The sequence below is a fragment of the Nyctibius grandis genome, chromosome 3 (assembly GCF_013368605.1).
Source record: "Nyctibius grandis isolate bNycGra1 chromosome 3, bNycGra1.pri, whole genome shotgun sequence".
NCBI lineage: Eukaryota > Metazoa > Chordata > Aves > Nyctibiiformes > Nyctibiidae > Nyctibius > Nyctibius grandis.
The window spans coordinates 24,169,895-24,196,750 of NC_090660.1; the positions used below are offsets into that span (position 1 = coordinate 24,169,895).

The 26,856-nt window shown below is 40.2% G+C and overlaps 1 protein-coding gene across 2 annotated transcripts in view; it reads left to right on the top strand.

Annotated features, from left to right (window-relative positions):
- The window catches only part of CDH12 (cadherin 12), a 184,378-nt gene that overhangs the window by 38,399 nt on the left and 119,123 nt on the right, over positions 1-26,856 (top strand). For both annotated transcript variants that reach the window (XM_068397004.1, XM_068397005.1), the window contains exon 2: positions 9,956-10,250. In XM_068397004.1, coding sequence (XP_068253105.1) covers positions 9,956-10,250 — 295 coding nt within the window. The remainder of the gene's footprint in view (positions 1-9,955; positions 10,251-26,856) is intronic.

Consider the following 26,856-nt stretch of genomic DNA (forward strand, 5'->3'; position numbering starts at 1 on the left):
ACATTGATGACATCATTGTGTGGGGTGATACAGCAGCAGAAGTTTTTGACAAAGGAGAGAAAATAATTCAAATTCTTCTGAAAGCTGGTTTTGCCATAAAAAGAGGCAAGGTCAAGGGACCTGCCCGGGAGATCCAGTTTTTAGGGATTAAATGGCAAGATGGGCGTCGCCAGATCCCGATAGAGGTGATCAACAAAATAACAGCTATGTCCCCACCAACTAACAAAAAGGAAACACAAGCCTTCTTAGGCGTTGTGGGTTTCTGGAGAATGCATATTCCAGATTACAGCCAGATTGTACGCCCTCTTTATCAAGTGACCAGAAAGAAGAATGATTTTCAGTGGGGCCCTGAACAACAACAGGCTTTTGAACAGATTAAAGAGATTGTGCATGCAGTAGCCCTTGGACCAGTCCGTATGGGACAAGATGTTAAAAATGTGCTCTACACCGCAGCTGGGGACAATGGTCCTACCTGGAGCCTCTGGCAGAAAGTACCAGGGGAGACTCGAGGTCGACCCCTAGGATTTTGGAGTCGAGGATACAAGGGTTCCGAGGCCAATTACACCCCAACTGAAAAAGAGATACTGACAGCATATGAAGGAGTTAGAGCTGCTTCAGAGGTAATTGGTACTGAAGCACAACTTCTCCTAGCACCTCGATTACCAGTACTAGGCTGGATGTTCAAGGGTAAGGTTCCCACTACCCATCATGCAACTGATGCTACATGGAGTAAATGGATTGCATTAATTACACAGAGGGCTCGAATAGGAAACCCTAATCGCCCAGGAATCTTAGAAGTGATCATGGACTGGCCAGAAGGCCAAGACTTCGGAATGCCACCAGAAAAGGAGGTGACACGTGCTGAAGAAGCCCCACCGTATAATGAACTACCAGAGGATGAGAAGCAGTATGCCCTGTTCACCGATGGATCCTGCCGTCTTGTAGGAAAGCATCGGAAGTGGAAAGCTGCTGTATGGAGTCCCATACGACGAGTCACAGAAGCCACAGAAGGACAAGGTGAATCAAGTCAATTCGCAGAGGTAAAAGCCATCCAGCTGGCTTTAGGCATTGCTGAACGAGAAAAGTGGCCAAGGCTGTATCTTTATACTGACTCATGGATGGTAGCAAATGCCTTGTGGGGGTGGTTAAAGCAGTGGAAGCGAAGCAACTGGCAGCGCAAAGGGAAACCTATTTGGGCTGCTGAATTGTGGCAAGATATTGCTGCTCGGCTAGAGAAACTAGTCGTGAAGGCACGTCATGTAGATGCTCATGTACCTAAAAGTCGGGCAACTGAGGAACATCGAAACAACCAACAAGCGGATCAAGCTGCTAAAGTGTTCCAAATAGATTTGGACTGGGAACACAAAGGTGAACTATTTTTAGCTCGGTGGGCTCATGATACTTCAGGTCATCAAGGAAGAGATGCAACATACAGATGGGCTCGTGACCGAGGGGTGGACTTAACCATGGACTCTATTGCACAGGTTATCCATGATTGTGAAACATGCGCCGCAATTAAGCAAGCCAAACGGTTAAAACCTTTGTGGTATGGGGGGCGGTGGTTGAAATACAAATATGGGGAGGCCTGGCAAATTGACTATATCACACTCCCTCAAACCCGCCAGGGTAAACGCTATGTGCTTACCATGGTGGAGGCGACCACCGGATGGTTGGAAACATACTCTGTGCCCCATGCCACTGCCCGGAACACTATTCTGGGCCTCGAAAAGCAAATCTTGTGGCGACACGGCACACCAGAGAGAATTGAGTCGGACAATGGGACTCATTTCAAAAACAGTCTCATAGACAACTGGGCCAAAGAGCATGGCATTGAACGGGTATACCACATCCCCTATCATGCACCAGCCTCTGGGAAAATTGAACGGTATAATGGGCTGTTAAAAACTACCCTGAAAGCAATGGGGGGTGGAACCTTTAAAAACTGGGATAAACATCTGGCACAAGCTACCTGGCTAGTTAACACCAGGGGATCTATCAATCGAGCTGGCCCTGCTCAGTCAGACCTTCTACATACAGTAGAAGGAGATAAAGTCCTGGTGGTGCATGAAAGGAATCTATTGGGAAAAACTGTCTGGATTCTTCCTGTAACGGGCAAAGGTAAACCCATTCGTGGGATTGCTTTTGCTCAGGGACCTGGATGTACTTGGTGGGTGATGTTGCAAGATGGTGAAGTCCGATGTGTCCCTGAAGGTGATCTGATTCTGGGCGAGACTACTTAATTCTGAACTGTATGTTGTTGCTGCATAAGTGTCTTTCAGGTTAAGACAGTGGTGATGAGACCGGAGCTTCATCAAGTGGCGTCCAGTAACCTCCTCGAGTCTGACATCTTTAACCTGCAACCCGTGGGCACGAACCATGACAAAAGAGAGACTGCTGAGAGACTGCTGGCCCGATGGAAACCCACAATCCTGAACCAAATGAACTTAATGAACTTTTTGTATAGAGATGAATCATAAACTAGTGATATGTGTATATATATTTGAAAATGAAAAGGTAGTGGTGATCTGAGTATGACGTGAATGGTATGGAATAAGGGGTGGAATGTCCTGGTTTGGCCCAAACCAGGCCAATTAGTCTTAGAGAAACCAAGGTCACTGCTAAATTCCTCACTGCTTATGAGTGAAGAGCCGAAGGGGGCTCGCACCTGCAGGGAGGAGCAGACAGGGCAGGTGACCCAAGATTGACCAACGAGGTATTCCATCCCATACATGTCATTCTCACTTTCCTATTTATCACTAACCCACTGCCTCCTGGAGGTGGGGCCCAGGAGGGAGGGGCCCTCCTGTCTCCCACTGATTGGTACCAGCTTTGTCAGTTTCCAGTTAAAAGCCTGCAGGTGTGATGGCAGGGAACTACTGCCTTTTCCCCTCTGCCTGTGCTGGGGAGAGCTACTGCATTTTCCCCTCTGCCCATGCTGGGGGAGCAACTCTGCCTGAGGAGGATTTCCAAGCTCTCAGTCTTGGTTTTGTATATATTTGTATATATTTGATTATTTCTATTATTATTGTTATTATACTCTTTTTTTCATTATTATAGTTTATTACAACTGTTTTAACTTTCCAACCCATAAGTCTCTCTCCCTTTTCCCTTTCCCTTGGAGGGGGGGGAGAGGGTTAACAGAGAGCATCTGCCACCTGGTTAATAGCCAGCCCAGCTTTAAACCGTGACACTCAGTCTGGCATCTGATATTGGATATGATTCAAGAACACTGTCATAGTTTCTGCATAGATTTACGCAATGTATTTCACAATAGCCTCCATCTTGTTATTCATACTTGATTTTTTTATCAGTCATTTCCTTTGCCATATGTGTTATTGTTTGCACACATTAGCAAGAATTAATGGGATGATGTGTCTTCATCTGCCATCACAAAAAAATATTAATCATTTTCTACACTAGCAGGGTTTGCTGCAAGCAGCCATTAATTTTACACTTGGGGTAGATTTGCCCAAAGATCTGACACTAAACTCTGTGTTACTTAGGTAGTGAGAATAACAGAGCAGATTTGAGCAAAAGTAGAAATGAATCCCTTGCTTTTCCAAACCTTTATGGCATTTTTAATATTCAGGATTTACAGCTAAAACATAACAGTAAGAAAAACCCATGTGAATATATTAATTTGTACCTCCTTGTTGCAGTAAATTCAAATAATTCTGAAATGTAAACACATTACAGGGTTTTCGGTAAGATTTGAGCACTTGCTCTCTTGTCCTGTAGTTTTGCTCAAATAGCAGAAGAGCAAGAATTAGAAAATAAGTACAAGCAAGAAGGAGAAATGGGATACAAAACCAAAATTACTGCTGGACACAGTGTCAGAAAAACTAGTCTCTCACAAATCTTCTCTATGTTTTTCAGCACAAAAAAAAATAAATGTCTTTTCTTCTAGTGCAGTACAGCTTGTAACACATAAATCAGAGACACACTGGCAAGCACTAGTTCTTTAGCCTAAACTGCTTTCTGGAAAATTTCAGGCATTGAAAGTCAGGATTATTTTCTAGTGTTGTGCAAGTCCAGTCTATACTAACTCCTCTCTATCTGACCTTGCATCTGAATCTCAGTGTGGCCTGCCTTTTATTTTTGGAGAATTTTGTTCATTTGAAATTAAATCGATCAGCTATTCCCCTACTGTAATTTGACACTTAGTAATGTTGAATTGCCCCACAAATCACAGAATCACGGATTCACAGAATGTTAGGTATTGGAAGGGACCTCGAAAGATCATCTAGTCCAATCCCCCTGCCGGAGCAGGATTGCCTAGACCATATCACACAGGAACGCGTCCAGGCGGGTTTTGAATGTCTCCAGAGAAGGAGACTCCACAACCTCTCTGGGCAGCCTGTTCCAGTGTTCGGTCACCCTCACCGTAAAGAAGTTTTTCCTCATATTTATGCGGAACCTCCTGTGTTCCAGCTTGCACCCATTGCCCCTTGTCCTGTCAAGGGATGTCACTGAGAAGAGCCTGGCTCCATCCTCATGACACTTGCCCTTGACATATTTATAAACATTAATGAGGTCACCCCTCAGTCTCCTCTTCTCTAAGCTAAAGAGACCCAGCTCCCTCAGCCTCTCCTCATAAGGGAGATGTTCCACTCCCTTAATCATCTTCGTGGCTCTGTGCTGGACTCTCTCTAGCAGTTCCCTGTCCTTCTTGAACTGAGGGGCCCAGAACTGGACACAATATTGCAGATGCGGCCTCACCAGGGCAGAGTAGAGGGGGAGGAGAACCTCTCTCGACCTGCTAACCGCACCCCTTCTAATACACCCCAGGATGCCATTGGCCTTCTTGGCCACAAGGGCACACTACTGGCTCATGGTCATCCTGTTGTCCACTAGGACCCCCAGGTCCCTTTCCCCTACGCTGCTCTCCAACAGCTCTGCCCCCAACTTGTACTCATACATGGGGTTGTTCTTGCCCAGATGCAGGACTCTACACTTGCCCTTGTTATATTTCATTAAATTTCTCCCCGCCCAACTCTCCAGCCTGTCCAGGTCTCTCTGAATGGCTGCGCAGCCTTCCGTTGTGTCAGCCACTCCTCCCAGTTTTGTGTCATCAGCGAACTTGCTGACAGTGCACTCTATTCCCTCATCCAAGTCATTAATGAATATATTGAACAGAACTGGTCCAAGTACCGACCCTTGAGGGACTCCGCTAGACACAGGCCTCCAACTGGACTCAGTCCCATTGACCACCACTCTCTGGCTTCTTTCCTTCAGCCAGTTCACAATCCACCTCACTACCCGATCATCCAGACCACACTTCCTCAGTTTAGCTGCGAGGATGCTGTGGGAGACCGTGTCAAACGCTTTACTGAAATCAAGAGAGACCACATCCACAGCTTTCCCATCATCTATCCACCGGGTTCTGTCCTCATAAAAGGCTATCAAGTTGGTTAAGCATGACTTCCCCTTGGTGAAGCCATGCTGAGTGCCCCTAATGATCCCCCTATCCTTGATGTGCCTAGAGACAGCACCAAGAACAAGTTGTTCCATCACCTTTCCGGGGATGGAGGTGAGGCTGACCGGTCTATAGTTACCCGGGTCCTCCTTCTTGCCCTTTTTGAAGACTGGAGTGACATTCGCTTTCCTCCAGTCCTCAGGCACCTCTCCCGTTGCCCACGACTTAGCAAAGATGATGGAGAGTGGCCTAGCAATGACTTCCGCCAGCTCCCTCAGCACCCGCGGGTGCATCCCATCAGGGCCCATGGATTTATGGACGTCCAGATTGCTTAATTGGTCCCTGACCCAGCCCTCATCTACCAAGACAGATTCCTCCTCTATCCTGACTTCTTCTGGGGCCTCAGGGGTCCGGGGCTCCTCAGGACAGCCTCCAGCAGTATAGACAGAGGCAAAGAAGGCATTCAGTAACTCTGCCTTCTTTTTATCCTCTGTCTCCAGGACCCCCACCTCATTCATCAGTGGGCCTACATTGCCTCTAGTGTTGGCTTTACCTGCAATGTATTTGAAGAAGCCCTTTCTGTTGTCCTTGACCTCTCTTGCAAGGTTTAATTCCAAGGAGGCCTTAGCTTTCCTAGTTGCCTCCCTACATCCTCTGACAACAGACTTATATTCCTCCCAAGTGGCCAGCCCCTCCTTCCACAATCTGTACACCCTCTTCTTCCACTTGAGTTTGCCCAGCAGTTCCCTGTTTAACCATGCAGGTCTCCTGGTACCCTTCCTTGACTTCCTACCTGCTGGGATGCTCTGATCTTGAGCTCGGAAGAAGCAGTCCTAGAATGCTAACCAACTGTCTTCAGCCCCCTTACCTTCTAGTACCCTGTCCCATGGGATTTCCCCTAGCAATTGCTTGAAAAGGCCAAAGTTGGCCCTCCTGAAGTCCAGGGTTGTGATTCTGCTAGCTATTCTGTTCCTGCCACATGAGATCCTGAACTCTACCATCTCATGGTCACTACAACCAAGGCTGCCCTCAACCTTCACCTCTTCAACCAGACCCTCCTTGTTAGTGAGGATAAGATCCAGCAGCGCTCCTCTCCTAGTTGGCTCATCCACCATTTGCATCAGAAAGTTATCATCAATGCACTGGAGGAACCTCCTGGACTGAGGATGGCTGGCTGAGTAGGCCTCCCAGCAAATATCAGGGTAGTTGAAATCCCCCTCGACAACCAGGCCCTGTAATTGCGAGACTGCTCTCCGCTGCCTGTAGAAGGCCTCATCCCCCTCCTCATCCTGATCTGGTGGCCTGTAATAGACACCCACAACAGTATCACCCCTGCCAGCCTGCCCCTTAATTTGCACCCACAAACTCTCAACTCACTCCTGATCCGCCCCTGGACAGAACTCAATACATTCTAGCTGCTCACTCACATAAAGAGCAACTCCACCACCTCTCCTTAGCGGCCTGTCTTTCCTGAACAAGACATAGCCATCCATGACCACATTCCAGTCATGCGAGGCGTCCCACCAAGTCTCTGTGATTGCCACTAAATCATAGCCCCCCGACCGAACACAGATTTCCAACTCCTCCTGTTTATTCCCCATGCTGCGTGCATTGGTGTACAGGCATTTCAGGGAGCGAGCTGAGCACACCGATTTCACCCTAGGGGGATGGGAGGCCTCCTGGTCTACCTCAACACTAGAGCGTTGCCCCAGTGGTGCAAGCCCAGCTACTACCCCATCCCCCTTCGAATCTAGTTTAAAGCTTTGCGAATGAGCCCTGCTAATTCCTATCCCAGAACCCTTTTGCCCCTACGACATAAACCTTCCCCATGTATTACGGTCACGCCTGGTGTCTTATAAAACCAGCCATTATCAAAGAACCCAAAGCCCTGCCTGTAGCACCAGTCTCGTAGCCAGGCATTAATAGAGAGAATCCTACTATTGCATCCCACGTCATCACCTGAAAATGGAAGGAGGGAGGAGAAAACAACTTGTGCCCTAGACTCTTTCACCAACCATCCTAGGTTAGCATAGCTCAATGTGAGTTGCTAAGACGCATGCATTTGCCTGTTATCTAGCAATGACATCTAAAAAGCCTATATCGAAATCAGCAGATTAGCATGATTTGATGATTAAATACAGTGTGACAGATCCCCACTAAAGCAAAGCAATACAACTCTGCTTAAAACAATGGAATAGTTCCTGCGTTATACTAGCTGACTGATATTTGTGAAGCACGGTAAACACATCTATAACTGTAGAACTGTTAATGCTGCTGGTTATAAATCTTTTTTGCTCCAATACATTTGAAAAAATCTATGCTTGTGCTTGCCTTTGTATTTCACTCTTCCTTTCTCTTAGGAGCCCTTGTTTTGCTTTTTTCTTGTTATATTTTTTAACTTTTTCCCCAGGTAGGGAAAGCAACTATAATTATTTCTTTCTAGTATAATCCAAGCACTCGGATAACGCATGCGATGCAGACTGATTTGTTACAAGCTGCACATAAACCCTTCAGCTGGCAATCAGAAAGACACTCAACCATCTCAGCTTTAGTGCCCAATCTGATGACAGGAGATGGGAGTAGAGACAATATTCTTGGCACACTTTCCTGTTTACAAATCCCTGCTTCGAAACCACATTCTTTTGCTCTGTGATATTCCTAGTTCCAGGAGTATGGACCAAGGTAGACTTTACAATAAAGCTCAGACATATTTTATTCAATACAGGGACACAAGTAAGAAAATTGTGTGGTTTCCTCCATAAAGTTCTAACATTTTTTCTTTGAGCTTTCTCATCATAATTTAGATTTTTTTTTTCACTCCATGTGTTTCTGTAAGCCTCTATATGATAATGGAAGGAAAATACTAAGTTTTAACTGAGCAAGTTATAATGGAACAGCAGGAAGCTTGTGAGCCACTTAAATTAAAATGATGAGGAAGAAATAGACATTAATTATCTCAGGCTGCATTATCTTTTCATTTTGCAAGCAAGGAAATATTTAACACCCCAGGAGGAAAAGAATTAACTTCCTTTGAATCTTTCCACAGTGAACTAGTGCTCAAGAAGCAAAATGCTTTACTTCGGACTGGAGAGATAATTTTAAGTCACATGCAGGGAGCAGCTATATGAAAGATCAGTCTAGTATATTCACTGAGCAGGAATGGTGAGATGAAAAAGTAGACAAAGAAGAGACTATGTTCATGTTCTCTCTGTCCCACAAACCATGACCTCTTCACAGTCACAAGGACCTATTTTCAATTTCAAGGCAATAGCTATAAATGTTAATAATTGCCTTTACCTCTTTCTTTGTAGCTTAGCTTCTTGCCCCATTACCAAAACCATTTAGTTTCTCAGTAATTCATTTTCTACATAATCTCCTTTCATGTCCTATGTTTCCTCTATTGTGTTTCACCTTGGGCAGTACATCATGTAAATAAAGCCTATATCCATAATCGCTTTACTACACTGCTTAAGGGAATTCACTCGACAAGTCCATTCCAACCTGTGGCCATTATAGTAGATCTATTTAGTCCTGATTAGATGGGACAAGCAGGTGAATATTTTAAAAGCTATTTCAGCATCAGTGGTGTAACCTTGAGTATCTATTCAAAACTTTTAGATGTATTTAAAGGATGAGCATGAAACAGATAAAGGCATCTGAGAAAGAAGTTCATCATACTGTATTTTGATTTCAAAAATTCTTGCATTTGAAATAGTGCTTAAGGCCACATTATAGTAGTATAGACACTGATCAAATGGATAAAAACATCCCAGAACCTGTATTTGAGTATTTTTTCAAATTAAAAATAGAGATTTAACATATTAACAGCTTGGAAAATGTGTATATTGGTATTTAAGGCCAAAATAATTGAGTTAAGGCAGACATGATTGAGTTCTGTATTCTTCCAGTGAGCAAGAAAACTCCTAGTTTCACACTGTCCACAATGTGACTGTCTCACAGAGAGAAACAAACGATCAAATATTTGTGCAAAAGAGGTAGTATTATTAGTTCTGTTTAGCATTTACTGTAATTAAGAGGTGTATATTGTCTTTTTTAAACCAGGTTTGACTTTGAGTTTAGGATTCCGTCAAGCTCATGTGTGTGAAATGAAAATTAGATAGTTCCCTTCTGCTTCTCTGAAAGCCAAATGCCTGTGAAAGCTTTTCACAACTCTCTCATGTAATATCATGTTTGTTTGATGTGGTTATTGGTGGCTTTTCATCCTTGGTCTTAAATTTCAGTTTATAACAAATTCGAAGCCCTGATTCATTGCAGTTTTAGTAGTGAACAGTATTCATGGGAGAAAGCAGGTAGAATTTTGAAATGCTCTCTGTCATGGGTGCTAGATGGGGGTAAAAATATTAGATAACATGCTACCCACATTTTTTCCATGTACTTAGAGGCAGTTAAGGACTTATGAAATTGGTTCCTCTAATGCCTTTTATTACATGAGAGAAAAAAATGAAAATAATAATTGCCTTCCAACCTAGAAAAAGCCATTAATGTTCTTCTTCCTTTTTTTTTCTTTTTGTTCTCAAGCTTCATTCTGACTTGGACAAGGGAGTGGGCACTGTCAAATATACCCTTTCAGGAGATGGTGCCGGCACAGTTTTTACCATTGATGAGACCACAGGAGACATTCATGCCATAAGGAGCTTAGATCGAGAAGAAAAACCTTTCTACACACTCCGTGCTCAGGCTGTGGATGTTGACACCAAGAAACCACTAGAGCCTGAATCAGAGTTCATCATCAAAGTGCAGGACATTAATGATAATGAGCCAAAGTTCCTGGATGGGCCTTATGTTGCCAGTGTCCCAGAAATGTCTCCAGTGGGTAAGTAAGAAGCTTTAAACACTTGATAACTAATTGCATGTTACTTAATTGTCTCAATGTGCATTTCCTGCAGAGGAAAGAAGGAGAAGGCTGAAATGAAAATATAACTTCTAACACCTGTGATTACAACTGTCTCACTCTGTGCTTAGAAATATACAGATTATAGGGGTTTTTTAGCTTTATTTGCTTATATAGAAACTCATTATCCTGCAAAATGAGTGCTTGTGACTTTAAGTCTCTGAAGACAGGAGGAGAAAAAAAAAATATATATATTCAAGGCAGGTATGCTAAGGTCCAGGGGTTCTGTGTACTACCAAACCTGTTATTTCAAGTGATGAAATGCATTCCCCTCTCTTCCTAGTTAACGTTGACTGTTTGCTGTAGATGGTACAACAACAACTTGCCATTTACTGTTCTTGTCTCTGTGGCTGTTAAACTCCTACAGCACTTGCATGATCCTCTAATTATGAATTAGGGGCCAATTCTTTATCGAAGTCCTGCTACACTTTGGGTGCTGAAAGTAATGATTGCCCTTACCTGGCTCTCCACAATGCAAGAATGGGAGTCAGAGAGGCTCAGCAAGACTGGTTCAAGGTCTCAAAAACCTAATGTCCAAGAAAATATTAAATGCATTGGATTCTTAAGTGAAAAAAAAGAGAAGACTGACTGGAAACTAAGTTTTCAAAAAGCTAGTGTACAGTGGAGAGAATAATATTTTCTCCAAAGAAAGGTGACTCTAGTAAGGATACTGAAAAACTGGAATAGGTTTTTGTTTGAAGGATTTTTCACAACACGATAGGCATTTGCCAGGAAAGACATAAAGAGTATTCTGCTTTGGAGCAGGAGAAAAGACTAAATGGGCCCTTCAGGTCTCTGCCTGATGGCTGATTCGGTAGTGGTCCTGAGCAGTGTGTTTGCAACACAAGCACACTGCTTGTGTCCTGCTGCCAGATGGCACTTCAGGCTTCCCTGCAGGCACCAGAAATTAATTCATTCTGGGCTGGGAGGCCTTTAACTTCCCAGTGCTCTTTTCAGCTTATTGCTATTTTCTCCCCTATGTTGTCTTTTCCTGGTACTTCACAAGCCAGTACTAGTCATTTAATACTCCCTGTAGTTGCTAACAGTTTTGGAAGTTTTCTGACTCTGAAATGTGCAGAGGGATCCTGTTGCCCCTTCAGCTATGCAGCTCAGATGTTAATATTTTGAAAGACAATCTGGGAGGCAAATAGCCATCTACACAAGTTGTTATATGGAATTAGTTAGGTAGTATTTTGTGATTAGTTAGGTAGTTATTTTGTGATAAAGTGTGGTAGAATGTGATAAAATGTGATATAAGTAGACATGCAGAGAAGATCACATTAATCTCATACATGTGTAAGAGATGAGTTCGCTATAGTCACGCATAGAGGTGCATCTATATATTCATTATATAGATGTACTATTGTTGTTGCCCCTATAGAGATGCCTAGCAATATTACTTACAGTTATATTATTTATAGAGGGAAAACATTTGTTATATTTGCAAGTCTATTTCCGTGGCAAGTTCAGAATAAAATTTTCTCACCAGTGGATGTATGGTTAGTTGTTAAATTGTATTTAAGACTTGATCAGAGAGAAATGAGCAAAACAATAATGATAATGCTATTTACACAGTGGAATGCAGTGCGTATGTTCATTCGCTCACTCTTGCTCACCCTCCATCTTCCTTTCTTATTTTCATAAATATCTGTGTGCAGTAGCAGACAAAATGCAAACAGTGGTTTTATTTCATGGGAAACTCTCTTCAAGGTATGCCATGCATTGTGGCTGGGAGTTGCGTGAGTAAATGAGATGCAACTGAGTATTTCGTGTCATTCATACAGTGTTTTAAAAGAAATGCTTTTCAATCTATTCTCCTTTGGAAAAACAGCAGTAGATGCTATGGCAAAAACGCATCCTCTTGATCTTCACTTTATTCAGTCACATTCACTACCTCTAGATGTATTCATAATGGTTTTTATTTTCCTGTATAAGAAAAATAAAAGATGGATTAAAATTGATCAGGAAAGACAAAGCAAGGAAATAGTGCCCTAAATGGAGGCCTAAACTCCAATTAGTGGTTACTAAAGCAGATAACAATGTTTGCTGTTGGGTTGTCTTGCAGCAAAAATATCCAGAAATGCCTTCTGTTGCCTGTGATGTGCCAGGAGTTTGTGCCTTCTCTTATATAGGTGTCTCCACTCTCTTCCTCTCTCTTATCTATGCTTTTGCTACCTTATGCAAGCATAGATTTCTCAGAGGATCTAAAACTACTGCTCCCTATAATCAGTACCATTTAGTTGCACCTTTAGAGATGCCTAGACCTACCACTGCTTGAGGCTGACATTGAATATCACTTTTATTTTTCAACTGGTGCAGCATATAGCTGTCTTGGCTTAGGCAAAAACCCTGATAAACTTTTCCTCTTATCTATTTTTTTATACTTTCATTTTCTAGTTGCCAGTTTTCAATTTCCGAATGTCTTAAACTTCACTTACTGTATTTTTGCAACAGTTTTTATTATTAACTGCACTCATGCACACTGTTTCCATTGTAAGAAATGCACTACAACATGACTTTTTCCCCCACTTACTAGTCATTTCTATGAGCCTGACAAGCTTTTGTGACTAGTGACTTGCTGTCTTTTATTGTTGCATGATGCTTGCATGCAAAGGTTTACCCAGTTTGGTAGTTTATCCTAGGGTTATTGGTAATAAGGAACAAAATATGGATGCCAGAGTTCATGTTGAAAGGGGAATAGAGGTGCAGAGAACTAGCTGTAGTGTTCATCCCTGGATTCAGAGTTCCAGTCACGGGTTTGTAATAAAATTGCCTGTCAACGATAAAGTTGGACCTTGGTGATTTTTTAATGGAAAAGGTACAAAAAGATGGAAATTTGCAGGATCCTCAATATCTGTTTTTCCACACATAAATGGGATTTAGACATATCTGTCATATCCAAGTTTTTCGTGGTAGATTTTCCAAGAACTTTGTTGTGTTATTTTCCATGCACATTTTAGGTGGAAATTTATTTTTTCCCTTCAAATCCACTTTGAGGTGCTATTAAAATTTCTTCTACAGTTTCTCTACACTGAGGTTGGTTTGTTTTTCCCTCTCATCAATATCACTCCTCAAAAAAGATTATGGTAATGAAGATCTTTTAGCTTTTTCTGAAGAAGAGAGTATTTTAGGCTTGGCATTTTAGTGGTACATTCTTTACTGGGAGCCAAATTCCTTCATATGACATTTACTAAGAAAAAAATGTTAGCAGGATTTTCACTGTGTTCTAAAACTCTAATGTAAGCCCACTACAAACTAGGACGCCTACCTGTTTTATGCCAGAGGCTTGAATGGCCAGCTAGCCTCTCTCCTTCCATACATGCACTGTAATCTGCTCATGTATGATGGAGAGGACAGTCAATCACAGATATAAACAAAAAAGATACTCTCTTGAAAAGCCCCTTGGTTACTGACTGGTGTAACATGCAGGCTACTGTACTAATCTCTGACTTCCACTATTTCTGATATTTTCTAAATGTGCATAGTTTCTTGCATTGTTGCGGAAGGATGTTGTTACCTGCAAAGCTGACAGTGTATTGCTCACATAATAAATGGGGTGCAGAATACTTTATGGTAAAGAATTTATTTTGGAAAGGACAATGATATGAAATTCCTTTTGGAGAAACTCAGCCAATGGAGTCAGATTACAACACAGAAATAATATTTTAAGAACAGAGATTGCTATGCTGTTATCTTATGCCTAATAAGAGACGTACAAAAGCTTAAGGGCTGGAGTCCTAACATATTTTTTTCTGATATTGAATTGGTTTTGTCAATATCTTTATTTGAAAATATTGTCTTGATTTAGTAAGTGTCCCAAAATGTAGAACAAATTAGAAATGGAAATTTATGTGTGAGGACTGAAAAGGGGGCTGTAATTTCCCTATTTGTAAGTTAGTATTAGCAAAATATGTTGTCCTTAAGTATAATTTAATCAACTGTGTTGTTGCTTCTGGCAGCTGTGACAGCTTTTGTTGCAATATAGCTCACATAAGCATGCAAATATATGGTGAGTTTAAACCAAGGTTATCCCCTTATTAAAGCTATCAGTCCAGATGACTGAGAGTAGGGGTGTACCAGCGTTAAACGCCCGTTCAGGGAAAGATCTTACTATATATTTTTATATATTTATGCATAAAAATACATCTGCATTTCTCATACATTTCTTTCACTGACTCTGATGATTATAATTGATCATATATATTACATGTGGCAAATTTATACTTCTACTGTTACAGTCTACTAATTGTTTTCTAAGGTATTTCCATTATTCCTCTATGCTTATACACAGATCAGCTAGGGCTGTACTAAACTTACCAATTCCATAACATATAGATTCTATATGTTCTTTCCTAGGCAATTTCATTTCATACCTTTCCACTAAATTAACTCTTTATTGCATAGGTGGCCTCTACAAACTCCAGATCACTGTGGCAATTATTCTGCCTTTTTGGTTATTAATTAACGAGTAATGGAATATGTTCACATTAAATAGCCGTACTACTGATTAGGCTTGAACACTCTGTTTGAAACTGCCTCAATTGTAATACTATGTTGTAACACTAAAATGGTCAATGATACTAGAAAGTTGATATCAGGTTACTTTTACTGGGTATCCTCCGTGGTGCAAGGCAGCTACTTGGAGAGAGTTATGGATTTGCTTCCCAGGGTACTGACAGCCTAAAAATAGTCTCTATAAATTTTCTGGCAGTTTTCCTTCTGAAGTGAATACTTAATTAATTAATACTTAGGTAATACTTAAACATAGGCTTATATTTATATACATTCACAAATGGAACATATGTTTACTATATCTGTCTATGTAGTTTTATGTGAAAGGAGTACAGTGTGTAGAAAACTAACCTGATGAACAGGTGCGTAGGAACCTGCATTCTGGTTAGGCATAGCTTAGTACCATGTGCCTGAGTTTAGGCTGAAGCTTACACTGAGCAGAGGCGGGGGAAGGATGGACTATAAAGTATTGGAGCAAATACTGAGCGACCCTTCCCTTGATATAGATTCCTACCTTCTGGCGATATATTTTTAAGGACTTCCAAAAGTGTACCCTGACTGTTGCGGAAGATATTACTTTGGGAATCTGTAGAGACCAGAGAGATTTTTGAATGGTATTAACACAGTCATGGAGAGAGAACTGGCAAGATAATCTGTCTGCAGCCCATCCATCTCTACCCTCTCTGCATAGTTTTTTCTGGTGTTATTGAGTCCTTAGAGACAATGATGAGAATTGGATGTCATATTCAAGATACAAATATATTGAATATTCTTGTTTATTCTCTTTTCCTTATCTTATAATTCCCATCAATCATTTTCCCTTGTTTGTCTGTTGTTGATCATTTGGATGAAAACTTTGGAGGATTTTCCACAGTGATCCCAAGATCAAGAGTGAATAGGTAATCAAGCTACAACCCACTTCTGTGAAAGTACTGATAAGGTTTTTTTTCCTATGCTTCTTACTTTGTATTTCTCAGTGTGAAATCCCCTATCCCCACTTACTTGTTACGTTAAGATTCCCCTGTAACACTTCGCAGTCAAGCATTCTTTTCGTTAAGCTGTCATCTGCTTATATATTCTCTTTTACTGGCAACCTATGAGTTCAGATCCAAATGAGATGTCAGTGATAACCCACCTCTCATATAAGGACGGGCAATTTATTCCTACGATTTGATTTCTATTTTTATTTGGATATTATCTTAGAAAAGACTGTACTTTCTTAATCTATCTTTCTTTATCTTGCTGAAAGCTTTTTTGGAAATTTAGATACTGTTTATCTATCTATGAAAGTAATCTGGAGCTATATACTCACTGATTCACCCAATAGTTTTAACAGGTTTTGTGAAGAGCAGCTTCCTTTCACAAAACTGTACTGACTCCGCCCTTACAGGGTCATATCCACATGTCCTCTATTTTGGTGCTTTATTACAGAGTGTACAAATTAGTCCGTCGCATGGGTCAGACCTCGTGCCCTAGGTCAGACAGACCACTTTTCAGAAAAATTCATGTCCCATCACTGCCTTTCAGTTCTCCATCCTGGGGCTATGTCAGATGGCAGTTTACCCATCACAGTTGACATTTCAGTGGTTTCTCACTTAAAACTGCTTTGTTAATTACTGATCTTCGTTTTTTCATTCTTTTTTTTAATGGTGAAAAGAAACAGCTACTGCCCTATTCGTCAGACTAAATTTTATAGCCACTGTAGAGAAAGGTGAGTTTTGAGGAGGGAGCAAAAGGAAAAGCAAGCCATGGCTGCTTAGCCTTTTGTCAAAGACTTTTTTCCCATGTATAAGGGGCATTGCACAAAAAATACAAAACAAAACAAAACAAAAAAACACTGAGATGTTGAGAGAAAATTACAAGCTGGCAGTAAATGTTTTTGAAAGTGAGAAGTGTTTCTTGACATTATGATAGATCACTAGGCAACCTAGGTATCTTCAACTACTGTGAAAAACCTTAGAGACAAAACCCTTTTAGATCAAAGGGGAGGAAGAAAACAGTGCAGAGAGTCAAGGCTTGCTTTGTTAAAGGATTGTTGCTGTTGTCATACTCACTGTGAGTTTCACTTCATACACCCTGGCTGTTGGAAATTGTCAGCAAAACAGGGAAATTTGGCAAATACCGTTAGCTAGGAGAATCTATGTAAAATGAAAGCTGTGACAGACAGGACCCTACAAACATGCACACAGCAAAGAATCTGAGAAGCTTTTGCTGTTAAAAAGGTGAGATGCTGGGTAAATGTTTTCTGCTAGCTGGTTTCACAGTCCCAAAATGTCAACGTCAGTGTTGAATTCATGCAAAGCAGTTGAGTCTTACTTAATATATATCCAGGTCTAGTTTATTGTGTTTAACTGGAAGTGGGAAAAGTTAAAAACTCATATTATGGCAGATAAAGCCATTATGTTCCTATCCACATGCTGATTTTACTCCATCTCAGTAGCATAAATCAAATAACATTTTATTTTTCATCACACCCAAGTCTTCTGATGCAGACCCCTCTGTTAGGTTAACCAGCCAGTACTTCATTATTAAAATTAAGCTATTTGGTTATGCTCTAAATGTATATGTTGGTCACTTTAATGGTGCTGAATATTAATGCTTTTAGTATATATGGAGAAGCTTTATAATTATTGATACTGTCTTGTGGTTTGCATAATCATCTTTAGGTTCAAGATATACTGCATTAGAGTTGTTGGGATTATGTGTTATTTTTTTGTCAATGATACTATTGCTCAGGGAAAGGTATTGGCATGTTTTAGTGTAGTATTGAGAGATGCAGGAACTGTTTTTATACAGGCACATAGCATCTCTAAACATAAAACATGTATTGATAGTTGTTTTAGTAGCCACTGATAAGCTGTAAATGTTAAAAATTAACAAGAAGTTGCTTTTTTCTTACCACAAAATGACTCTGAACATTAAATATCTTTTCAGCAAGAGCTGTTCTTTTGGCCACCAAGTGGTTTTAAACATTAAACGTATTTTAAAAGTATTACTGTTCTTAGCCACTGAGTGACTGTAAACATTAAATATGTTTTATAAAAGCTGCTTTTCAAGCTACTGCCTGCCTGGCTATGAACATCATTTTTCTTTAAAGTTGCTTTCCAGCCACTGAGCTATTTTTTTCTTATAAGCTCAGTTCTATTTATAATTTTTCACAGAAAGAAACAAGTGCAAGGTTTCACTGGCACAAGGCAGCTCTTGATTTATGACAGGTAATCATGTGCTAGCCATCTTCTCATAAAGATACTGCAGGTAATGAGAACAGACCAAAATTAAAATGGATTTTTGTGGGTATTTTGCATGGACAGTGTGTGCATATCTAGTATTCTTCTCCCCCATTTTTGTGTATAACTGCAGTAAACCAAAATAATAAAAGCAGACGTGAGTGATATTTTGTACTAAGATAACTGGTCTAAGAAATCAGTCACTGATGGATTGTGTGAATCAATCAAGTCATCATCAGCCCTAGAGGAGGACAAAACAGAAGGCAAAATAGTCTCAAGATTGCTAAGCAAATGGGAGTCACTAAACCAAATATGATTAAGGGCTTTAATTCTGTGTGCAGAAATAACTCCATGTGGCAAATTAGATGTAATCCTAGGAAGGCCTGGAGTGATAAGAAAAGTGAGTGTGAGAATCTGGCTTAACAAGAGCTAAGAGAAAAAAATCACTGATCACAAATATTCTGTTAAGGATAAATTATTCTCTAGAGAATCCCATAAGTTTTAAAGTCTACAGAAAAGACACTGCAGATAAAAATAATACCTTAGGAGAAAAAAATCTACATAAAACAGAGGTCTAAAAATATCTGCAGAATACGGAACAGCACATACTAGAGTATCTTTAAATGGCATGTCAGCCAATTAGTAAGTGTATCGGTCTGTCGACCTTGGATTTAATGAATCCTAGATACTTAACGTTTCTCCTTATTTGTGGTAAGGAATAGCACAGATGAGTAATCCAGCCCAATGTCTATCCCATACACCACAGGTTTTTCCTAACTAAGGAAGCATTAAAGATCTTATGGTAACATGAGCCTGACATCCCTCCAGCCTTTGATCAACAAGGGTGCCGACAGAGCTGGTTGAAAGGTTTCCACAGGAGCCATTTTTGCTAAGTTTCTGTAGAACTGAAAGATGCAAACATGTAATTCTGTCAAAACTTTTTATGAAAAAACAGATGGCTGCCTGGTGAGTCATCCTCCAGATTAGCTGGTGACTGGCAAATTAAACAGGTGGTTCCCCAATTAGTAGAGGAGCATTCTTTATATCAACCTGACAAGCCAAGCACTGGCTGGCTGGGAACCTGTAGGCTGGGCATTCTTCTCTGGAGCTGGGAACCTGGCGGGTGTGTCTGTACCCTGATTTCTCTGCCACATAGTTGATGACAAGGCAGGTTGCCATGCTTCCCAGTCAATCTGCAAGCTAAGCAGGTCATAACTACGTAGGAAGAAGATCAATGGACATGAAACAAACTGTCCTCTTTGCTAAAAACTCAGCAGTGTTGATATTGTTTTCTGGAGTGCACAAATAATTTTTTTCTGGAGTGAAGCAGGATGAAGTGAAAGGCCAAAACTATCTGAACTATCCCAGTAAAGCAATATTCCACTGTTCAGACATCCTTACTTGCCAGTTACGTCTGGGGACCTTGTGAACAGAAGCCAGCAGTATAAGTGAAATCATTGAGGGTTAGGGAGGAGAAGGCTGGAAATAGAGATGGGTGTTGATTTCAGGCAGGTGTGAAAGTAAAGAATGATAGCAGAGGAAGAAGAAAAGCTTTACATACTGTACAGATTTCATTTCAGGAGCTACTGGAGAGAAACGTAACACTTTTAATACTGCCTTGGACTTCAGCCTGGCACTCCTAAAGAGACTGTTATGGTTTCTGCTAACAGACCTCAGGACCATCCTTTTATTTTTGTAAGAAACTTAAAGGCTATTAATTCATAAGTGAATGACACTTAAAATAAGAGTGAGACTGTGGAGCAGTCTTGAGGGAGCAGGGAAACAGCACGAAGTAGGCAAGGGTCCTCCAGCAAGGACTGCCTGACACACCAATCTGCACCAGTCATCGACGGAGAATGTTGCAGATGCCCTCAGAGGTGTAATTTCAACTAACTGTTTGCATCTTGGTACACATTTGTTCGCAACTGATTATTTTGACTGGAAATGATTGGTTGACTGCTAGTCATCCCACTGAGGCTGGCATGATGCTTTGGGGGTAGAGATTCTAACTGGTAAAGAAGAATATGAATCCCAACAGTCAATCCAGTAATAAGCAAGTCAGGATATCTACAGCCAGAGAATGTCTCCTCAATCATATCCTTCATCTTCCATTTGTGTTTATTGCTGTCAGTACAGTAAGCATCAATTTTACCATTTGTTCTGATCGAAAGGACTATCCTAACTTATTTGAAACATAAGATAATTACATAGCTAGGTTTCCAATATTGTAGGGACATCACCTTAGAAGCCTGTCTAGCCTCCTGTCTCTGTAAATGGCCAGAAGTAGAGGCTAGGAGAAAGTTAAACACACATTTAGGTAGATTATCTTGTCTATTTGGCAGTAGCTTTCATCCAAGCACACCTTATTTATTTTTTAACTCTGTTAAAAAGGGTTGTTGTTAGAGTTCACAAGCATGTCAAGTTCTTCTCTAATCCCCATTTTGTTAGGTCTAGTGACTGTACGTTCTTTAAATCGATCATGTCATTCTACAAGGCATTTCCTTTTCCTATTTTTAAAATTTTTTGACTTCCAGTCTGGAATATAAAAGATTAATAGGAACCGATAATTTATCTTTGATATAGTCCTAACTACTGTATACATATCTATCATGTCCTGTCTCTTTTTCTCATTTCTAAATTAAACAGATGAAATCTTTAAAGTTCTATGTGGAAAACTTTTCATGTCTCAATCACTGTCACTGCTTACCTTTCAGCTCCTTTTCCTTCTGCTGTCCTTTTAGTGATAGGGAAATGGTAATCAATATTTTCAACAGTCTTGAAAGAATTCATATGAGAAAGATGCTGGAAGGGCAGGTTCAAGTGCTCAAGCCTGCAGTTTATGGTCTTGCAAGAGACGATACAGACACAGATGCTCCAATTATCAGCCCCACTTGCTACTTCTCTGGTTCAGTAGTTCCAAATTCATCCACTCTTTCTTGCTGCTTTCACTCCATGTCACATCATGCCTGATCAGAAACCAAACCCTCTCACACAGTTTTCAGCTGATGTTTAATAGTCCTGGGATTCTTTCATGGCTCTTGCATGTGATTCTGAATGAATACTCTGTTCACAGGTTTTAAGTCCTAAACCAATATTAATCACTGAGCATAATCCAGTGAGACATAGCACCTTGCTGTTCAAACAGCGGATGATCCGGTGTGCCTTCAAAAGATCACCCAGTTGCTAATACAGCAGGGGAAAAAAAATCTTCCCCTGGTTGAGTAGAAAAAATAGCTTTACTATGATATATTAAAGAACTGTGTTTGATAGTTTTATTTGCAATACTGATGGGGGAATAAGGAGAGGACTTGTTAACATTTGTGGAGGAGAAGCAGTGGTTGAACATATGTAAACTGCTGCTTTTATTTGCCACAACCCAGATTCAAACACTAGTGTACTAGGAATTGCTCCAACATAAAATAAGGGATAATAATTTCCTACATCAGCTTTTCTTTGCAACAAATAAACAAAATAAAATTCTAGCCTTTCCTTCTGAAGAAAATCTTTCATAAATGACCTGAAAGGTGCCAAGATGCCAGACTGCCTGCCTGAATCAAAAGATGGCAGCAAGGCATCAGCTCCTTAAATTCCAAAATCCGTGTGAAGCTGATAATTGAACTGGCAAGTCGTAAAGAAGGAATCCTTTCTTTGGGCCACTGCACAAGAATAAGAGATCTCTGAAAGTTATGGGATAAGAACCGCACCAGCACATCCTGCTGTTTTACTGTAGAGCTGAAGTTGTGGCAGTTCAGTAATACCTATGCTGCAATCTGGATGCTTTATATTTTAGCAACTTTTATCAATATACTTTGGGTAGCACAAGGGGACAGTAACAGTGACAACAGGATAGGTTTTATGGCACGAGTAGTACAAGGGACTTCAGGATACTAACTCACCAGCTACCTTGCAGGGATTTCCTAATGGCTCATTTCCAGTGCTGCTGTTACCCAGACTGCCTACATTAAAGCCCACATGAGCCTCCCTGCCCACCTTGCAAATGTGGTTTATGATTTGAGTGTTGACTTACTTGCGGACACAGCGAGTGTCATGTCGGTACTGCTCTCATCAACAGTAGAGGTTGCGGACTTGTTAGTAAGATCTCATTAGTGAACGTTTTTCATCAGCACCTTCTCAGGCCAGATTTGTAAAGGTAAATTGGCACTGAAAGAGTTTTATAGGCATCTTGTGGGTTTGTTTTTTTTTCTTGATATCACTAAGTGTAGGGCACGTAAATGGTTTTGAAAACCCTAGTCAGTCTTTTGACTCCCAAATAGCTTTTAATAGCTTGAGCTGTACCATCAAGTTCCTCAAGCAATGCTGAGCATCCCTAATGTATAGGCACCTAAATTTTGCTAGTACATGTTATAAAAGTGAAGTACAGTGTTCTGGAAATTTGGCCAGGTAGTCCAAGCAATATCTCTGGAGCCCAACCAGATCAGACACAGATCAAATTCATCACTACTACAGTAGGTGATTTGGGATAAGCCATGCAGGGTTAGGTGTCCACATGGATTTATTTGTCTAGTTCTAAATGAAGTATCTTAGCACCTGCCTGAAGCTGGAAAAAAGTAAATTTCTATAAAGGTGTTTCATGGGTGCCTAAAATGTCACCTGAGCCTGTCCCCAATCTGCTTGCACAGAGAACTATCTGAACTTTACACTGCTGAGCAGCTAGATGCCAATTAATGCCTAAGTGCTGTCAGAAATCATAATTCTTTTTCGGAAACCAGTCAGTGACATTTTCAGAGTTCAGAGTTACATCCCATGCAAAATGTGGCGGGAAGAGAGGTTACATGGTTTTGATTTTGTAGTGAGGTAAGTAGAAAACTCACACAAAATGGTGCAGATGCAGCTTTAATCCTTTCCTTTTTTGAAAACCCCCTCCTCATATTTTAACCACCAGACCAGGGAGCCTTTCTTAGGCTTTCTCCTTTCTCCCTTTTTTTGACCTGATGAATATTTAATGATCCTATATAAAACAGACCATCTTTCTCCTTCTTCAAGAGAGTGATGGCCTGAGCATTCACTTAAGAGGTAGGAGATAAGCATTCAACCACCGTGTAACAGAAGTGTAACTTAATTTGCATCTCATGTCAACTGGGCATTCAGGAGGGACCATCATCTGCTTCTGCATTTTGTTTAAGCTATTAACACAAGAAAAGAGTTCAAAATTGCTTTTCCTCAGTAAATAATTTCTGAGAAGGAAGGTATCTAGGATGTAACTTTTCTCATTGGTGTTTCTTACAGACTACAGCACCTTTTCACTAATAAGCTCACTCGTATGGATCTTATTGTTATGCATCTAAATAACACCAGGTAGAAAAAAACTGCATCTAGGCTTATGGCATTTTGCAGTGGCTCTTTTTATGATTCATGCCCTCAGTATCTCTGTGCTGTAGTTGTTGTGTATAAAAGCACTGTATAGTGTTATTTCTCTGTTTTATAGGTGTAGTCTTGAAGATGGTGAAAACTGGGAAGGGAATATTCATTGAAGAGCTTGTTTCTTAATGCATATATGTTATGAGAACTGGGAAACCACAGATGAGAGTGTATGTGCAAGGGAACTGGGGGAAATTCACCTTAAAAAATAGTATGTCTTTTTTAATATGTTTGTGAAGGAGTCAGGAACAAAAAAAGTTGAGGAATAGAAAAAATATGGAGTAAAAAGCTAGGAAGTAGCTCATAGATGAATAACAGAATGAGAGTTTAGTGCTCATTAAAAAATCTGAGCATGATTAGTGAGTTAAGATTATAACCATATTGTCTGTCTTTATGTATGTGGGAAGGACTGTGCAAGGATTATTAAAATCCACCTGATAGCTTTTTTAACAAACCTTCATAGTTGTGTGGCTATTCACTGTATGACTCTCAGACCTAAATACCAATGGCTGAAAAGTGCCTCATTGTCATGCTGTAAATAATGATCTCATCCAGCCTCCAGCTGATGTAGTACTGAAAGACTGACAGGCTGTGATGGTTGGAAAATCTCCTCCTACTATTAAGTATGTGTATGGGTGTCAAAAGAAGTGCCATTTAGGGTATGGGGTTTTTTTAAATTATTATTATTATTATTATTAATAATAATAATAAATTTCTTATTGACATTATCTCCAGCTATAAAAATATACCAGGTCATTTCAGTGATTAAAATGAAAGTCCAGATGTCTGATAATGAATTTATAGCCCACATCCTTTTTCTTTCTTTCTCTCTTTTTCTTTCTTTCTTTCTTTCTTTCTTTCTTTCTTTCTTTCTTTCTTTCTTTCTTTCTCTCTCTCTTTCTCTCTTTCTCTCTTTCTCTCTTTCTCTCTTTCTCTCTTTCTTTCATTTTATTTCATTTTATATGGGATTAGGATAGAATTTTGTTTTGCAGCTCTTGCCACTCTTGATCTTTGGGCAAAATCAATACTTTGGATTTTAAATCATTTAGAATTTTCAAAGGGAAGACAAGAGACCCTGGATACTGAATACATTCAGATTTTAGGCAGTTGATATGTAGGCCTGGATTTGGTTTTTAACAGACATAGATTCATCTGTAAAACAATAACACAACAAATGTTAAGCAAATATTTTCCTAAGAAATGTAAAACTTTTTTTTTTATGAGCACAGCAATAAGTTGCAAGATATCTAGGCCGTACTTAGGTGCATTTGATTTTAACTTCGATATTTCACAAGTTCAGAATTTTATGTATATCATGGCTTGCTTATCTCACAGCTTTTAGAATTTATGAATAAACATAGAGAACTTGGGGGGTAGCTGGCGTAGAAAAGCAAATTTCTAGAACAGAATCCTCACTACAGGTGAAGAAGGGTGAAACAGCACTTCAGCCTGGACAACTATCAAATATGGTCTCTCTTTACTATTTGAATTTTATCTTTCCTTAGTCTGTTTTTTGTTCTCTTTTTTTTTTGGCCAGTGATGCCAACTTAAGCATTGCTTTTTTTCTGGTCTCCAGAAACAAATGATTTTGATCATCACAATGTAGAGAAAAATGCAAATCAGGGGAAAAAAATCCCAGAGCAGGCTCAGAATAGCTCTAACATGTACATGATTCTAACTCCTATCTGGTAAGAGTTATGGAGTTTCTACCTTGGTTATTTAAACAGCATGAAGTACAGAGTTAGGCATTTTGTGTCATCCTTAAGTAGAATTTTCTGCATCATAGCTGTGCCATACAGATATTGAAATACCTGTAGTTAAGCATGTATGTATGGTCACAATTGTTTTGCATGTTGTATTGGGCTTTTTTTGTCTTCTGTCTTGTTTGAAGAATATAATCTGTTTCAATAAAATTGAGGCATTAAAGAAGCCCTCAAATAAGCTACAAGAGCTTTAAATTAAAAGTAAAAAAACAATGCTGCAGCCTGCTATAGAGAAAAAGAGCACACTGCGGCAGCAGCAGCTTATTCCTTTAGAATTTTAAAACAACTGAATTTGGCGTCAGTGTCTGATTTTACTCTTTTTTTTCAAAGTTCACGTATTTGAATTTAGGAAATAACCATTTTCAACATGTTTCTTTTTAAAAACCAGATTACAAGTGAAATATTTTGAAAATGTATATATATAGCTGTGTACGTATTGACTGATATCAGAAGGCTGTGTTGTGGTCACTGATGTTTGCAAGGTGTTAACTTAGTGGAGTGATGACACAGAATTCTCAAACAAGAGAAATTCTTCTCAACAAAGAATTGTTTTAAATGTTGTAATAAAGATTTGTCTGTCCGTAGTGCAGTGATAGCAGGGGAAGACAAATAAATGTTTTCTGCTTACATTTTACAGCTGCGAAAATGAGCAGGTAAGGAAAGTTACTGTGTTACAGCTTAGATTTTTTCCTCACAGCTTTCTGGCTACCAGTTACATCCCTAAATTTTGGGTACAGATAAGGAATATAAGAACATGATGAAGGAATGACCATGCATTAAGGGAGTGAAACTGCCTATATTACCACATATCCTTCAGTCACTCCAATAATAAATCCCAAGTACCTTTTTTTTGTGTGTAATTATTTGGGTCTCATTGGCTTCAGTACTTTTAAAAGTGTTCTTTAAATTAACCATATGCCTAAGAGATTTGCTTAGAATAGTTGTGTTCTTAAAGGTCTTTCTTGAAGCCAGGCTATCATTCATATTTTAGATGTCTCTAAGGCAGTGCTTACCCAAAATATTTGGGCTGTGGAGCGATGTAGTAGGTTCCATGAGTGGAAATTTACCCAGGGATAACTCTCCGTGAAGAGGGAATAACTTCTACTGCCACTGTTTGATCAGTGTAAGCTTTTGACAGCACTCAAGCAGCAGGAAAGGGAGAAGAGAAACCCACCCTGAGTAGCAGGAGGAGGGAGAGACATCCTGGGTGGCAGGAGGAACTCAGGACAGAGAGGATGAAGTTGGAAGGAAGTCCCAAAGAAAAACACCCTGGAGCCCTCATGCAGGCAAGGTTCAGTACAGAGCTCCTGCTGAAACTACTCAGAAGTCCTCTGAGAAAACGTCTAGGGAGATGAGATGTTTGAATATATATCATTTCTGTACCGGAATGGCTGGGATACTGCACTCATGAGGACCATGTAGATGTGAAGGGAGAATATCACATATGCTTCTGAGAGGTGTTTTTCAACATTAGCTTTTAAATACTCAGATAATAGGCAGAAATTCACAAATTTGAGTGTTTTCTTTGGCATAATCCAGAACTGATGTGCCCTTATGTTTCTGATATTGCAAAAACATCTGTCTCAGCACACCTCAGCTCTCTCAAGTGGTAATAGGCAGATGTACGTACAGGAGCGTGGCAGCCCT